The sequence below is a fragment of the Rhinolophus sinicus genome, linkage group LG02, assembly GCF_036562045.2.
Source record: "Rhinolophus sinicus isolate RSC01 linkage group LG02, ASM3656204v1, whole genome shotgun sequence".
Classification (NCBI taxonomy): domain Eukaryota; kingdom Metazoa; phylum Chordata; class Mammalia; order Chiroptera; family Rhinolophidae; genus Rhinolophus; species Rhinolophus sinicus.
The window spans coordinates 31,996,429-32,015,145 of NC_133752.1; the positions used below are offsets into that span (position 1 = coordinate 31,996,429).

Below are 18,717 nucleotides of genomic sequence, written 5' to 3' on the forward strand. Positions count from 1 at the left end.
CTACAGATGTTTTTGTTTTGAGAAGCATATTTCTGTTGATTAAACATCAATTGGGCATCAACCTGAAATCCCCTTTAGGATCAAAAGACCAAAAAAACATATATATCCATCATTATCGGTTTATAGTCCCGGGGCCAGTTTGGACTAAACTGGACAAAATGACCTGACACAAGCTCAGCTCAACACCTGTAACATTTAATGTAACCTCAGTACCCACAAGAAATTAAAGCAGTAACACACAGTTTGTACATTGGCACTTGAAATGGAAAATTTTATTCCATCATAGAATATATGTGCTGGACAGACTTGAGAAGAGAATCAATTATTTTAATTTCTACAGTACTTCAAAGATGACTTTTAAGACTTGTTTAAGAAGTAATTTATCTTTCGTTGAACATGGCTCTTTGTATAGATTATATGTGTATATAAATATATATTTAGAATCTGCACATATGTATAAGGATGGATACATCTAGTAATTTATAACTCAGTTTGGTATTTTTATAGAGATGCATTTGACATTAGAGTTTAATTGTCTTCAAGTAGCTCTTAGCCCTTGATTTTTTCATATCATTAAGTGAGCTACAAGGTTTTAATCGAGCCTGTGATGAAGTGGCCAGCTTTATATTAATAGTATTTACCGTTTAATTTGTTATGTATAATTTGTTTTTCCTACTAGAACTTTGTATTAAGGGTAGGGATCTTGTTTTTCTTGCACACCATGGTATTCCCATTGCAGCTCTCAATAAATATTTATTGGCTTCGTGAATGAACAGATAAGTAGGTGAGCCAACAAGCATTTAGGATTATAAATTCAAATCCCATTTTAGTAGATATCTGTTCAGTATAATTTTTCTGTTGCATATTGTGTTTTCTATAAGATTGTCTAATCATAGATTTTAGTGACTTAACAAAAAAAAAAAAAAAAGAAGGAAAGCATTGAAAGAATAGTGGCTTAAAGTCAGAAGACCTGGTTTTGAGTCCCAGGTCTTAGCTGTGTATTAGCTGTGTTATACTTGCTTTCCTCCTCTATAAAACATAGATGATAATTAATGAGATAAAATGGAAAGCATCTAATATTCAAAGGTTAGGTGATTCTGACCCTTAACAAGGATGTGATAGTACTGTAGTAGTAACTAAGATTATAAATTATGATGACCATTGGTTATATAGGAATACAACATTTGATAGAAATATATTTTTATTAATGCAATAATTATAAAAATTATATAAACAATTAGAGAAAGTCATAGATACATTTACACACCATCATATTGTGTTTGTTTTTTTTAATAAGGTAAGCTTATTTAATTTACTAAGAATACATCTTTGAGATCTTGAACAAGAACGTCTCATGCCAGTATATGCTAAAGTGTGACTTGTTTTCCTGAAAATTAAAGTAAATCTGCCTGTATCTGGAGTCTAATATCCTGAAAGCAGTAGCTGACCTATAGAGACTCAGCTTGAATTATAGTAGCCCTGGAGTGAAGATTTGTTATATTGAAATAATTTTGTGGATCACAGAGAATGTAATGAGTTTATGTGTGTGTGTGTGTGTGTGTGTGTGTGTGTGTGTGTGTGTATATATATATATATGTATGTATGTATGTATATGTATATATATATGTATATATATGTATATATATATGTATATATGTATATATATATATATACACACATATATACATAAACTCAATGTATAGGAGAGAGGTAATTGAAAAATTAGACTTTAAAAATACTAGCATTCTATAAATAGGATATCCCTAAAGAATATAAATTCTAGTGTCTTTCCAATCAATGAAATGTAATTACTTCTCATCAACTATAATGTAAACTTATATGTCTAATTTAGCTTGAATTTGTGAGGTCTAGCTGTATTCACTATTGAGCAACGCATTGAGTATCTTAGGAAGCCATAGTTACGACAAAACAGGATTTCAATAAAGTGATTTTCTTGCCACCTTAGAATACAAAGATTTCCTTTATTCACATAGATTTGAGAGGTTTTTGCAATACACAGAAAAATCCAAGAAGCTTATGGTGAAAAGTTTTAAATTCCGTGTTTCAGTACTGAAAACACTAATTTTTATAAATCATCTGAAGTATTTATTCATCACAGAAAGTGACAGACACTTAATTCCATCTCTAAAAGTCCAAATTAAATTTTAGGCAAAATATGAACTATACCAGCCCTTAAAGGATTTTATGCAAAGCTGCATTTATATGATTAACACTGTGCATTATATCTCTTCTGTACAACTCAATCTTCATAGAATTGTCTTGTATACTAATGAATACTAAAACAAGATATTTTTTCTGAAATATAAGGAATGTCCAAATAGCTAGTGACTTTTTCTAGTGATTTAAGCGCCCATGGTAATTTCGTATTACTGGATTTTTAATAATTTCTAAGCTTTATTAAATATTAGTTTAGATCACCTATTTAAAAAATAAATACTAAATAAATGATGTCACATGCATATAATGAAAATAATAAATACTAAAGGAAATGTATACATATACTTGTTTATTTGTTTTACAAAGAAAAATAGCCACAAAAATTTTCCTTTCATTCTTGGTAAAAAATACCTATTTCGGAGAATTCTTTATTGTACAATAACATTTAATTTTAAAAATGTAAAGAAATAATTACATTAGCAAACCTCACTTTGATTATAATGATCTCACCAACAGTTTTATCTTTTAAAACTTCTTGAAAACATACATCTTAAATATCTTAGGATTTTATTTCCCTTAGGCCCAAGAAAATGCCTGTTCTCAAAATTAAAATTTAAACAACAAACTAAGAAAATCAGGGTATTATACAATTCTTTTTATACAATGTTTTTTTAAAAACAAAACAAAACCCTAAATGGTATGTGAAATGTAGGTTGCTATTTTAAAATAGCAACAATATAGTTTTACAGTAATATATGTTCACCACAGGAGTGGGGGACTGCATGCAGTAAGTGGCTTCATTACAACTCTTGCTCAGCATCTAACTGCAGCTATGATTTTAATGGTGTGGTTTCTTCAAAGGTCAGACAGGAAGCATTAATATTAGATCCACACAAGTAGATAAAGCTCATATACATCTAGTCAATATTTCAGCCAGAAAAGCAGATATATGCTTCTTACATAATTCTTCATTTGGGGGTCGGGGTGTTGTAGTATTAAGGTCATAATTTAAGTTATATATATATATATATATATATATATATATATATATATGTACATATATATATAAAATGTGTACATATATACATATATAAATATATATGTGTGTGTATATATATATATGTAGTTGTTGGAAATGTTTGTAGTTTCCACATGTAGCAAAGTTTGGATTTCCGTTTGCTTTACCCTAACCAAACCAGAATTTATTTGTTTTATTATTGGGTACAAAGGACTATTTAAAAGATATAAAAAAGTCCCTGTAAATATTAAAAAGAGAGTCTTCTTTTGGTACCCGACTCAAAACAAGAACACATTTTATGCAAAAACAATTTACCAGTAGAACCTTATAAAACCATGTTTAGATTAAGAATTTTAGGAACAATACACTAGTCCATGGTTTCACTTGCCCGTGGTTAACTGCAGTCCAAAAATATTAAATGGAAAATTCCAGAAATAAACAATTCACAAGTTTTAAATTGTGCTTAATCCTGAGTAGCATGATGAAATCTCACAGCATTTGGCTCTGTCCCGCTGGGACACAAATCATCCCTTTGTCCAGCGTAACTACGCTGTATACATGACCTGCCAGCTGGTCACTTTGTAGCCATCTTAGTTATCAGATCTGTCGAGGTATCACAGTGGTTGTGTTCAAGTAACCTGTATAGTAGCCTACTCTACATCACAATACCTACGTCATTCATTTCACCTGATTTCATCTCATCTCATAGGTATTATATCATTTCACATCATTCTAAGAAGAAGGGTGAGTACAGTATGAGACATTTTGAGAGAGAGAGCCCACACTCACATAACTTTGATTACCGTATATTGTTATAATTGTTCTATTTTATTAATCTCTTACTGTGCCTAATTTATAAATTAAACTTTATTATATGTATGCATAGGAGAAAACATAGTACATATACGGTTTGTTTGGTACTATCCAAGGTTTCAGGCATCCACTGGGGGGGTCTTGGAATATATATTCTTGGATAATAGGGGACACCTGTATCATAAAATGTAAATTTTGTCATGTATCATAAAATGTATAAATATCTGTGGCTTTGTAGTCCTATATGTATGCTAGTCAGCAACCCTCTGGAAAGCAGCTTATTTTGTTAATTTGTATTCCTCAGTGATATATGCAACAATATATATCATAGAGATCAAATCCTTTCAAGTACTTTTTATTTAAATATTAAAATTTAATGTCATATTAGCACATTTTATGTGGACAATGAAAGTCTATCTTATTTTGTTTTTTAAAGGAAACCACTAAGTCAAATTTAATCTTTTTTCTGTTCTATGGAAACATCTTTAGTTCAATGAAATGTCTTGACAAAATATGCCTGAAATCTTAGGGGACAATTTTGAGCTATTCCCAAATTAAAATTCAGTGTCCCAGGACAATGTGTTACAGCATATGTTATCCTCAGTGCCTGCCTTGTCTAAGTACAAATCAGCAATAAAAATATTTATATCTTGGCTCAGAACATGGAACACACATTCCCCATTCATCCAAATGATTGAGTGATCCAAAAATATTTCCTCATTAAAGTATCATTAGCAATCATGTAGGATAATTTTTAAATGATTACACTTTCAAAAATGTTTAAGCAAAACAATAAAAATAAACCTAGATACTTCATTTTTCTCTAGGCTAATATGGAAGTTCTTGTAGCCCTTGATTTTTAAAAACTTCTCAATACTTAAATAAGGACCCGAGAGGAAGATGGTCCTCATTACTGTCCGTTATTTGCATCACTGAGTGTTTTGTGAGAGCAAATGGGTACACTCCTGGAGGGTTAGTACAGTGTACTACTTTGGATTATGGACCCCAGAACCAGACCTAGGTTTGAGTCCAGCCCTATCACTTATTAGCAATGTGACTTGGGTTAAATTCACCTCTTTGGGCCACAGTTTCCTCATAATGTATCAAATAAGTTACCACATATAAAGCATTTAGAACAATGTCCCGCGCGTGGTATGCATTCAGTAAATATTTCATACGATTCAGTTTTTTTCATTCAAAACTTATATTAAAGAAAGGCCCCCCTCTCTAACATCAGATTTCTAGTTGGCTGTTAGTTAACCAATTCCTGTTCTTATGTATATTTAGTATATTCCCTGGTTCATGCATATATGTGTATAATCGATACCATATAGTACACATATGTATGTGTAAACCATATAATGTATATGGTGTATATGTGTGCATGTATGTATGTATGTGCATGCGTGTGCAGGAGGGAGACATGGAAAACAAAACATTTTTGAGGCAAAATACATAATACAAACAAAATACAGTAAATTGAAAAAAAATCTTGTCCTTCGAGCCCACCTTTCATGATGGTAAAGAACACCCTCTTTCAAAAGCTCTCAACTTGTAAATAGTTGATAATTGGAACTTGGACTGTTCATTTTGCTATGTTTACTATTTCCTTCAACATGTATTTTTCACAGTACATTTTGAAATAATCCTGTTAGGAAGCAACGTCTTCCTTGAAATCTGATCTAGTGTCAGTTCATGTAGTTTGGAGGTTTCTTGATTTCTAGGCTGACGTTGTAATGTCAGTTGTATGAGGTAGTCAGTCAACAACTTGCCAGAAAATAAACGTCAAAAGCCTTATTTTCTTAAGCATAAGTCATCTTCCCAAGGTAGTTAGCAGGCACATATCCTTTTTGCCCTTGAGCTTCAGCTAACCACCACTCTTTATTGCCACTTAGGTCACAAAATCTAAGTATGTGGACTTTTTGATATTCCTGAAGGCTGAGTTCATGGTCACTTCGGGCTTGAAAGGCATGAACAGCATAGAAAATCTAGACGAAGAAGCAAACGACATTATTACAAGCAGAACCTAAAAAATGTTGACAAACATAATAAGGGTTTCCAAGCTCTTAGAAGGAATACTAGTTTTCTTATTTTCCCAAAGTCCCATTTCCTCAACTCCTTCTGCTGGATCTATTTTGCTAAAGTACGATCCAGACGACAATAGAGTGAAATAGGCATTTGCATTGTTCTATTGGGAGGCTCCTAAATTGCTGGTGCTTGAAGGCAATTTGGCAGTTTCAAATAAAAGAGTTTTTTAATGTTAATTATTTTTTATTCTATAATAGCTGTACAAATCTCTTCTACAGAAATAGGAGCATTGACAGATTTTTACACAATAATGTTACGGCAATACCCACTTTATAAGGTATAAGTGGAATGGAAGTGGAACTTTGTAGTCAAAATGACTAATGACATGTGAAAATGATTTTGAATAAATAAAATACTAAGCAAAAAAGATATAAAGTCAGATGTACAATTTAAGTCTAATATTGTTAGTTTCTTTGGTGGAATTAGAAGTGATTTTCATTTTTATTTATTTGTTTCCTTATTTTCCAAGCCTTTATCATGATAACGTATTAAATTTATGATATTTAAAATAGTTTAAGTAACCTAGAAGAAGTTAGTAAAATATATTTGAGGGAAAAGAATTTTTCTAGAACCTCAAAAGAACACTTCATAATTATTAGATGCTTAAGAAGTCCCTAAATAAATGTTTAGTCCTTCTTCCACTATAATCATAAGACTATTAATACAAATGTTTAGTTATGGTATAAAATTAAGCAACTGATAACATTTATTCATTCATTTTTAAAAATCAGAATTTATTAAGTATCTATTGAGTGCCAGACATTATGTTTAGAGAACTTGTAACCCAGCTAGGAGAAAAGTGTTTAAAGAAAAAAAAAAGGCAGAAGCCAAAAACAGAACAAAAGAAAAAAACACTCTACACATGCAGGTGATATATCAGCTAATTGTGAGGTGGGTTTTGGAAGTAATGTGTTATAGGTGACAAAGTTGAGACAAGGGGTGGATATATCATATTCAAAGGTACAAAGATGAACACATGAAAACAGCACATGGGAAAGGCAAGCTGACTAACCTTCTCAAAACTGAAGGTCAATGTGAAAAGAACAGTATGAGGATTAAGGTGACTGTTAAGCAGGAAAAGATACTGGGCAATGGGGGGGAGGGGCTACAGTTTCAATTTAAGTTGTTTAGCTCTTGAACTGTTTAACTTCTGATGATATTCTAATGCCATTGATGTGTGTATCATCTCAACAACTCTAGCATGAGTTCCACCGTAAGGAGAGGTGGTCCTCTGTTCAGCATGAGCTGTTTTTCTCTGATGGAGGAATATAAAAAGATCATCTTCACTCTAAGTACATTGCAGTGGGGTAGTAATAGCAACAGCTACCATCTATTGAGTGACTACTCTGTGCTGGGTACTCGACAAATACACATTATCTCTAATCCTCACATCAACTCTGCAAGGTAGGAATCATTGTCCTCTTCTCATTTGAGGAAACAGGCTCAGGAAATGAAATTCCTTGCCAAAAGGTGCACAGAGAGTACGTGCTAATAGAGCTAGTCTCCTTGACATCAAAGCGGAGCTCTTCCACCAAGTCTTACAGTAAGAAAGGACAACATTAGAAAGAACATCTTTCATGATTTGAACAGCCAAGCATTTTTGCGTTAAGGTTCAAATTCTTACCTGTTCATCTACCTCTTGAAAACTGTCAACAACAGTGCCATTTGTTTCAAACTTTCCACATGTGCCACTAAGAGATGAGCTGCTATCACTTATACTACCTTCCGGGGTGCCTGTAACATTATCACTAGCTGGCCGTGAAGACACAAAGAGGCTGATGTTATCAAAATCGTCGTCATAGAGCCTGTTCTCAGCATCCACCTTCTGTACTTTTGCTGGATTGTAGGGTTTTAGGAAGGAAGAATACACATATCCTTTTATAACTAGATAGGAATAAAATGAAAGAAGAAACAAGGTCATTGGTATATGCTTTCCAAACATTTGTGTTTAGAGAATCACATAGAAGCCCCTGGGAAAATCTCAACCAGAAGAGAGGTGGTAGTTCTGTACATCTTCAGCAAAAAACTTACTTCCGGTGTCAACAAGCCACCTGCTCGTACTCCCCAATGGATCCTTCTGTTCCATCACAGCCACCAGCTCCCCTTCCAGAAGATTGATGTCATATTCTTGTGTAGCATTGCACTTGCGCTTAGCTTGGTAGAGTTCCTCTGTACTGTATGTAGATAGAAGTTTGGCACGGTGGGTATCAGTTTGACGTGGCACTTCTGGCTGGGAGAAGTAAGGAGAAATTTGGGTTTAGGTAGATGCATAATAAAATCCTCACTGAGTGGATAGATATTTCCTCTCTAGAAATTTTTTAAATGTTGAAGCCATACATGGATTTGGGATTACTTTAATGTTCATACATAGGTTGGGTTATTACTAAGAAGTATCCAGCTGAGTTATGCAGTGAAAAATTCTCTAGTTAGCACATGAGGGCAGTGTTGTAGAGAAAAAAGAAAATTCAACAGAGAATAAGCAAGCAGAGGTTCTAATCCCTATTGGATGTTGAACAAATTTTTAATTCTTTGCCATACTGAAGACAATCCCTTGCATATTAAGCACTTGATAAATAATATTTAAGTAAATTGTACATATGCATGTCTTTTCTGGGAAACAATATCAGTAAATTAGGCAGGACTCAAGAGGCCTGAACCCCATCCCAGCTCTGTCACTAAGTGACTTTGAGAAAGCCACTTCATCTCTGGAAACTGGGATTCCTTATCTAGAAAGTGAAAAGTTGAATTATATGATTTTACTCTATAAACATCCATTAATTTATTCAACAGATATTTGTCGTGCCTATCTTGTGTCAGGGACCATTTTAGTCACTTGGAATACATCATGTACAAAGATTTTATGAAGATAAAAATCTATGACTTTTCAAAGTTCATAATATAGAGGGTAGAAATGGATAAGAAATTCTACATATAATAAGTAGGTAAATTATAGGACATTAGAATGAAATGATAGGGAAAAAATATACTATGATCTGAACCAGGCAGAGAAGTGATATTCATCATTGTCATGAAGGCTACCAAACTCACCAGAATTTGCACATGCTTCTTCTTTTCAAAACTAAGTTTCCTCTCAATAAAGGTGGCATTGTTATTCTTTACAAAATTCAGATTTTGAACCTCTTCTAGTACTTGATTCTGAATTTCAGAGATGTTTGAAACCAACAGTGGTACCTATAGGTAGAAATAATACAGCATTGTTCCCAGACAACTACTTAACCATATTAGGTATTGAATTTAGTAGAGTTGTGAAGAACAGTTGAGAAAATACAAGATAGCTCTACAGAGAAAAACCAGACCAGCATTAGAACTTCTATATGAAAATGGTCGAATTTGCTGTCTCCGGAAACCCCATTAAAATGACAGGGATAATTTTTGTTTTTTTGAAGGTTCAAACCTAACAAAAGGAGAACAGAGGAGAAAAAAATAATTGCAAAAAGGCTTAGGAATTGATTGCAGTAGTTACATCCTATGTGCTGGGGTGGGGTAGTGGGAAGGGGAAAGAGGCTAAAACAAGAATCATTAGTTAAGAGCATGTGATGGTTTTAAAACAAAACAGCATACTCTTTGACATTTTTCCCATCAAGAGGTGGAGTCCATGTCCCCTCTTCTCAAAACTTGGTGGGCCTTTATAATCACCTCAATGAGTGGAATGTTGAAATGAATAGAACAATGGAAGAGATGCTGTCTGACTTTCAAGATTAGGCTAAAAAAAAGACCACACATTGTCTGCTGGTTTCTCTTGGGACACTCTTGGGAGACTTTCATCACTGTGGAGGAAAGTTCAGCTGCACTGTGACCACTGCATCAAAAAACCAGGTTGAAAGATCAGAGACAGGGAGGGAAGGGGTTCTGTGGAGACCCAGTTATTCCAGTCCCCAGCTGTTTGACTCTTCCATCATCATCCTATCACCAGCCTCAGAAATGGGGCCCGAGGAGTTCTTTGAAATGACTCCAGCCCCAGCTATTATCTGACTGCGACCTCATGCGAGACACTGAGAATGATGACCTCAGCCAAGTGAACCACCAGAAATATGAGTGACAATAATAATAAATGATTATGGGTTGTTTCATACCACCACATTTGTTGTAATTTATTACGCAGTTATAGACAACTGGAACTATTTTAAGCAGTTGGATTCCCAGATTCTTTCGCACTTCAGTGAAACATAGTGATTGCCTCTTCCCTACCTTGGCACAAGATGAAGTTTTCTTCTCTATAAATGGTAAAACAGAGAGTCTCTAGACTGGGGACACAGGCACAAATAAGGGTATGGAACCCATATTAGAAAGAAGTTAATTAAATCACTGGATATATAAGGTGTGATCAAAAAATACGATGAATGCTTAAATTAAATATATATAATATATAGTTCCATATGATTTCACTGATATGTGGTATACAAACCAAAAACAACAAGAGAACTAGACAAACAAATGAGAAACAAAAACTCATAGACACAGACAATAGTTTAATGGTTACCAGAGGGTAAAGGGGGTGGGGGTGGGAGATGAGGGTAAGGGGGATCAAATATATGGTGATGGAAGGAGAACTGACTCTGGGTGGTGAACACACAATGGGATTTATAGATGATGTAATACAGAATTGTACACCTGAAATCTATGTAACTTTACTAATTGTCACCCTGATAAACTTTAATTTTTTAAAAAAAAGAAAGAAAAAGAAAAGAACCAAAGAGGAAAATAAGACCATTTACCCCTCAAAATACTCCCCTCACTTCAAACACACTTATCCCATTGTTCTTACCACTTTCTGAAGCAGTTCTGGAAGTCCTCTTTTGTGAGTGTCTTTAGTTGTGCTGTTGTGGCTTCCTTGATGTCCTGAATCATTTTGACTTTGGGGAAGAGCCAGAAGTCACATGGTGCCACAGCCGGTGAATAAGGTGGATGACAACATACCATGATGTTTTTATTTGACAGAAATTGCCATGTTCCAGAAGCGATATGTGACACAGATCATTGTCATGATGGAGGATGAAGTAAAGACATGAAAAAGGACTTCCAGAACTGCTTGAGAAAGTGGCATGAATGATCGAATAAGTGTTCAAAGTGAGGGGGAGTATTTCGAGGGGGATTAATGGCAATGTGTTATTTATTGTAATGATATTTTTAAATTTAAACATTCACCATATTTTGTGATCACACCTTGTACCCTGGACTCAGAAACCGCAACAAGCAGTCCTAGCAGTCAATCATTACCCCTCTAAGCAAAAGATTTGAAAAGTCATCTCTGGAGATTCCAAGCATCCCAAGAGGAAAGACCTATAGCTGCTATCGTCAGGTGTTCCCAAATGAAATTACAGCCAGATTATTCTACACAATAGTGAAGTGTGTTTTCAACTCCTTCCTATATAGGTCTGACAATTAAGTTCACAAACTTGTTGCAATGATGTTACTAACTTTTTTGATATCAGAGTGATTATTCATTATAAATTTGTACCAGTTGGACAAACAGTTAACCAAGTTTACACTTGGAAGTGCTGAAAAGCCTGCATGAAAAAGTTAGATGAAAATGATCTGAAATTTTCACCAACAATTCATGGCTCTTGCATCACAACAACATACCAGCTCACACAGCACTGTCTGTCAGGGAGTTTTTAGCCAGTAAACAAATAATCGTATTGGAACACCCTCCCTACTCACCTGATCTGGGCCACACTGACTTCTTTCTTTACCCAAAAATAAAGGAAATATTGAAAGGAAGACATTTTGATGACTTTTAGGACATCAAGGGTAATATGACAACTCTGATGGCCATTCCAGAAAAAGAGTTCCAAAATTGCTTTGAAGGGTGGACTTGGTGCTGGCATCATTGTATAGCTTCCCAAGGGGAGTACTTCAAAGGTGACTGCAGTGATATTCAGCAATGAGGTATATTGCACTTTTTCTAGGATGTGTTCGTGAACCTAATTGCCAGAACTTAATTGCTCAATGCTGCCAGTTAGTCCTCTATTCTTTATCAGTGGTGACTAATCAAGTATGTTAGATGTCTAAGGCATGCCTCTAGCATGAAAAGGTTGGATAAAAAGCAAAGCAACCTGTCTTAATTTTAAGAAAACAAAAAGAACTTTTGAACATTAAAATTATGAGAGCAAAAATAAAATAAATAAAAAGATGAGTGTGAAGATTAAGTTAGGATAATTTCTTAGGAAGTAGAGCAAAGTAATAAAGAGACAGAAAATAAGATAACAAAATTAGAAGAATAACCTAGGAGGTTCAGAAAGAGAAAATAGAGAAAAGGAAGAAAAAAATCACAAATGAAATATTCAAAGAAAGTTTCTAGAAGTGGAAGACATAAATTTTCAGGTTGAAAGGATACACATACAAAGATACATCATGATTAAATTTCAGACTGATGAGGACAATAAGAAAATTCTATGAGCTTTTAGAATGGGATAGAATGTGGGAAGTACATACAAAGAATCAAGAATCAAAATTAACCTCAGAGTTCTCAACAGAAATTATGGAAGCCAGAAGACAATGGAACAATAGAATGCCTTCAAATTCAGAAAGAACAACTTAGAATTTTATACCCACCCAAACAATTAACTAAATGTGATGGTCATGTAAAGACATTTTCTGATACTCAAGGTGTCAAAATACTAAATTCCCAATTTTCCTCTCTCAAGAAGCTACTCAAAAATAAGTCCCCCCCAAAAAAGCATAAAACAAGAAAGAAACCAACATTGCAAATGACAGTTGACAGATAGGAGCGGGTTTAGGGGGTGACTGAAAAGAGGAATGGATTAAGAAGTACAAATTGGCTATGACACAGTAGTTATGGGGTATAGCATAAGGAATATAGTCAATAATGTTGTAATAACTATGGTGTCAGATGGGTACTAGATTTATCAGGGTGATAGATGGGAAAGGATTGGGGGAAGATTGAAAAAGGTGAAGGGATTAAGAAGTACAAATTGGTAGTTACAACATAGTCATGGGGATGTAAAGTAAAGCATAGGGAATATAGTCAATAATATGTTAATAACTATGTATAGTGCCAGGTGGGTACTAGTCAGGGGGAATCACTTCTTAAGTTGTATAAATGTCTAACCATTATGCTGTACACCTAAAATTAATATGAAATAATATTTAACTTCAACTATAATTGAAAAATTTAAAAAGGTGGGTGGGGAACGGTGAAGGGAAATAAGAGGTTCAAATTTCCAGCTATAAAACAAATAAGTCATGGGGATGTAATGTACAGCATTGGGAATATAGTTAATAATATTGTGATAGCGCGGTACAGTGTCAGATGGTTGCTGGACTTATTGTGGTGATCACTTCTTTAGGTATATAAATGATGAATAACTATTTTGTACACCTGAAACTAATACAATATTGTATGTTAGCTATATTTTAATAAAAATTAAAATAAAATAAATCAACATGGTATAAGAAAATGTAAGGTCCCACACAGAAGAGAGGTGAAGGGATTCCTCAGAATGATGATAAAATGTGATCCCACGATTACACTGAGTTATCAGATAAAAAGAGTAACCAGTTCAGATTGAAGTGGATCAGAAAACTCTGGAATAGATTTCTGCAAGAAGACATTTTAATATAATACCTCATACATCTGAGTGTCTTAAGAGATGATTTGGCAGATAAAGTTAGAGAAGTTAAAACTAAGCTACTGATAAAAGAAAAACACATTATTAACTTTAGGTAAAACAAAAAAGCTATGAATGAAATAAAAGTCATAGTGTTATATAGCTGAACTCTAACCAGCATTCACTTTGTGCTCTGAATATCTTTTGGGTAATTCTTAAAACTCATTCTCTTTCCTTTTCTATCCTACTTTGTGCTCTGCGAGGCTGATCAATATAGAATGTATCAACAATTTCCTTGTGCTCTGGCTTCCAGATGGGCTCAATCAATGAGAAGCACCCAGAGGAGATCAGAATGAGGGAGGAAAGTGAAACAAGGATACAGCTGACCCTTGAACAAAGCAGGGGTTAGACGCACACACACCCGCCCCACACACACACACACACACCTGCCCTGGGCAGTGAAAAATCCACATATAACTTTTGACTCCTCCAAAACATAACTACTAATAGCTAACTGTTGATCAGAAGCCTTACCAATAGCATAAACAGTCGATTGACACATATTTTGCATGTTATATATATATAAGATATACTGTATTCTTAAAACAAAGTAAGTCAGAGAACAGAAAATGTTATCAAGAAAATAATAATAAAAAAGAAAATACCTTTACAGCATTTATTGAAAATACCTGCATGTAAGTAGACTTTCATAGTTCAAATCCATGTTGTTCAAGGGTCCACTATATTATTTCCTAAGTTTCCTTTCTGTAATGTTCACTGATAGGCACAGCTTCTGTCAGATAACCCTCTCCACTACACTCTCTCTAAACATCCCTATAACTACTCTCTCCCCTTGTCCCTTCGTGCCTAGGTGTTTTAAGGTTTGCCCCCAACACCCCTTTTTTTAATAAGCTCCACAGCAGTGCACTAGTCCTTAAGGTTTCCCAATGCTTTACTCACATTTTTGTAAATATCCTTTTATTAAATTTTCCTTCAAATGTTCTTTTGAATATGTTATGTTTTTCCTACTGGGATCATGACTGACATACAAGTTACATAGTTTAAATGCTGAATAAGAACTCAACCAAATTTATAATGTAACTTGGGGGAGGGGTCCAAAAAGAATATGTGAATATATATGTTGTGTGGACAGAGAGAAAAGAGATAGCTAAATCCTCATTTCTCATAATGGAATGTATCATGTCTAAAACTGAAAAGACACAAGAGTCTTATCTTAAAATATCCAATGGTAACTACCGAAAGAATCATGTAAAAGAGTTGAAAAGTAGTTGCCTCCAAGGAAGGAGAAATGGGGGAAAGAGAGTGAGGGACTATGCTTGTCTTAACCAAACCTAAATAACTGCTTGTATCTTTAAATCATGTGCAAGCATAACTCTGATAAGAAATAAAATTTCAAATAGAGCTATGGATTCCTCAAAAAATTAAAAATAGATTTACCATATAAGCCAGCAATCCCACTTCCGGGTATATATCCAAAAGAATTGAAAGTAGGATCTCAAAGAAATATTTGCATACTCATGTTCTTACCAGCATTATTCACAATTGCCAGAAGGTGGAAGTAACCAAATGTCTATCGACAGATGAATAAATAATGAAAATATAGTATATACCTACGATGGAGTATTACCCAGCCCTGAAAAGAAGAAAATCCTGTCACATGCTACACCATGTGTGAATCTTGAGGACATTATGCTAAGTAAAATAAACCAGTCACAAAAAGACAAGACTGTATGATTCCACTTATATGAAGTTTGCAAAGTAGTCAAATTCATAGGAACAGAAAGTAGAATGGTAGTTGTAGTGGTTGGGGAGAGGGAGAAATGGGGAGTTGTTGTTTAATGAGTATAGAGTTTCAGTTTTGAAAGATGAAAATGTTCTGGAGATCTGTTGCACAACAATGTGAATATACTTAACACTACTGAACTATATATACTTAAAAAATGGTTAAATGATAATTTTTTGTTATGTTTTACTTCAATTTTAAAAATCACGTAACTTTTTTGTCCTCATTTTATTCATATGAGAAAATTATTGAGATATACAGGAATAAATTAATTTGCAAAGTACTATGGTGATGCATGGATATTAGAATAAGGCATTCTAGTGCTAAAGTCTGTTCTCTGACCACTATTAAATTCTGCCTTTCAGAGATCTATATAGTTATGCAAGATGTTACCATTGGGAAAGCTGCACGCAGGGCATATGGCATCTCTGTATCACTTCTTGCAACTGCACATTTATCTCAAAAAGTTTAAATATATATACTACATACAAATAATATAATGAAGTCATTTTAATAAGGATTAATTTCTCCAAAATTAATTTACTTTAGGGCATTAGTCATTTCTCAAAAGCAAATTACTCTTTTCCCTTGTTATGTTACGGACTGCAATGTGAAAGATATTTAGATAATATAAAATAGGAACTGAATACACCTTTAAAAATTCTATAATTCAGAATGGGGGTCAAATATACCTAAAAATCACATGTTGTTTATGATCGCAAATTCCTGCCAAAGCTCACCTTTACTGTGAACGTATGAACCTGCCTTCCACCATGACAATATGGGATATGCAAGTCTCTTTCTATAGGCCTCAGAATTAAATTATGCAAATTAAGTGAGTTTCATTGAGAAAAAATATTAAGAACCACAATAAGTTACTTTTTAATAAATAGTGTTGGGTCAACTAGATAGCCATTTAGAAAAAGATAAAGTTGCATCCATATTTCACATCATGAACCAAGATAAAATCTACATGGATCAAACATTCAAATTTAAAAAAATGAAAATATGATAACATAAATACACTACAGGGAAAATGGGTAAATTCATGGAGCCTCCAACCATGGAAGTCCTTCCTCACTATGACCCCGAAATCTAGAAATCATAAAATGAAAGATTAATACATTTAACTACATTAAAAAAACAAACTTCTGCATGACAGCAACAACAAAAATACCACAATCAAAGTCCAAAGACAAATGGTAAACTGGGAAAAACATTCTCAATTTATATCTCAGGCAAAAAGCTCACCTCACTAGTATATATGTTGCTTCTAAAAATTGAGGGGGGAAAGAAGACCACTGTCTCAGTACAAGGAAGGGCAAACACATGAACAGCTGGCTCACAGGAAGAGAAATAGAAATAACTCTCAAACATGAGAAGATTCTCAGCCTCTCTAGTAATTATTAGAGAAATACAGATTAAATTTACACTTGAAACTATCATATTGGAAAAATCAAGGCAAACCAGCATTCTCATATGTTTCAAGTGGGAATCCAAAATGGTACAACCCTTACGGAGGGAGCCAGCAAAATTGTGTATGCATTTACTCTTTGACTTAGAGATCCCACTTCTAGAAATCTCTCTTAATGATACATCTGCCCACATCTAAAATTACTTTGGCCTTATTTGCAAAAGAAAAAGATTGGAAACAGTCCAAATATCCATCAATAGATATAGATTAAAACACAAAAGAATACATATTGTGTGGTTCTGTTTATATGAAATACAAACCAGGTAAATCAGTCTATGGTAATATAATGAAAAAAGTGGTCACCTTTGGAGGACAGTAGCCTGTAGTGGTCACAAGTAGCCCTAATGGGGAACTGGAAAGGGCTTATATCAAGATCTAGGTGGTGGTTACACAAATGTACGTACATGCAAATATACATTGAGATACATCAGACTGATGTACTTTACTGTATTTAATCTTAGAAGTTACTTCAATTTAAAAAAAATCTAAAAATAGGTGACTGATCAGTGAAATGTAAATCAAAACCACAATAACATATCACTTCACACCACTAGGATGGCTATAAGAAAAAAGACAGATGTGAGGAAATTGGAACCCTCAATCATTACTGTTGGGGATTTAAAGCAGCGTAGCCACTGTGGAAAACAGTCTGGCAGTTCTTCAAAAAGTTAAACATAGAGTTAGTATATGATCCAGCAATTTCACTCCTAGGTATATACCCAAGAGAAATGAAAACACATATCCAGTCAGAACTTGAATGTTCATAGCAGCCTTATTCATAATAGCCAAAAAGTAGAAATAACTCAAATGCTCATCAACTGATGAATAGATAAATAAAATGTGGCTTATCCACACAATGGAATATTATTTGGCAACAAAAAGTATTAAGTACTGAAAAACACTGAAACATGGATAGACCTTGAAAATATTATTCTGAGTGTAAGAGCCAGTCACAAAGAACCAAATATTATGTAATTCTATTCATACCGAATATCCAGAATAGGCATATCTGCAGAGACAGAAAGTAGATTGGTGGTTGCCTTGGGCTTGGGGGGTTAGGGGGAAATGTGGAGTCACTGCTAATTGTACAGGGTTTCTTCTGGGTGGGAGAACAGTGTTCTAAAATTGACCATGGTGATGGTTGCACAAATCCTATGAATATATAAAAAAACATTGAGTTGCACACTTTAAAAAGGTAGAATTTATGGTATGTGAATTATATCTCAATAAAGTTTTTACGCCCCACATAGGGGGCTGGTGATACAGCTGTGCAGTAGTATAGACTAGTATAAAGCTGGGAAAGGAATGAGACTGCTCTCTGTGCACTGACGTGGACGCCTTCCCAGGATGTTAGAAAGCAAGTTGCAGAGGGTGCTGTATATTATGCTAGTTTTGTGTAGGGAATAACAGTATATATGTGCATTTACTTTTACTGGCACAAAGGAGCCCTAAGTGAATAAACTAATAACTATAGGGGTGGGAGCAGGAGATGGAATGTTTGGGAGACAGCAGTGGGTATGCAACTGCTTATACATTTTCATATAGTTTTGCCCTTTGAACCACGTCAGTGTAGCACCTGTTTATTCAACTTAAAATAATTCACAGGATAAGTTAAAATGAATTAGATACAAAATAAAAAATAAAGTAGGGAAAATTAATTTTCCTCCAAATGTTGTCCATTAAATATCTAACCAGCTGAACGAGAACTAATACACTTGAAATGAAGGTCCAGGAAACTAAGCTCAGTTTT

At 34.2% G+C, this 18,717-nt stretch overlaps 1 protein-coding gene across 2 annotated transcripts in view; it reads right to left on the reverse strand.

Moving 5' to 3' along the window:
• Nucleotides 1-5,234: 5,234 nt before the first annotated feature.
• ARHGEF38 (Rho guanine nucleotide exchange factor 38) overlaps nucleotides 5,235-18,717 on the reverse strand; it is a 118,182-nt gene continuing 104,699 nt past the window's right edge. For both annotated transcript variants that reach the window (XM_019738889.2, XM_074322784.1), the window contains exons 11-14: nucleotides 9,146-9,289; nucleotides 8,129-8,327; nucleotides 7,722-7,981; nucleotides 5,235-5,997 (exon numbers count right to left, since the gene is read on the reverse strand). In XM_019738889.2, the coding sequence (XP_019594448.2) occupies nucleotides 5,812-5,997; nucleotides 7,722-7,981; nucleotides 8,129-8,327; nucleotides 9,146-9,289 (789 nt within the window). In that variant the 3' untranslated portion in view covers nucleotides 5,235-5,811. The remainder of the gene's footprint in view (nucleotides 5,998-7,721; nucleotides 7,982-8,128; nucleotides 8,328-9,145; nucleotides 9,290-18,717) is intronic.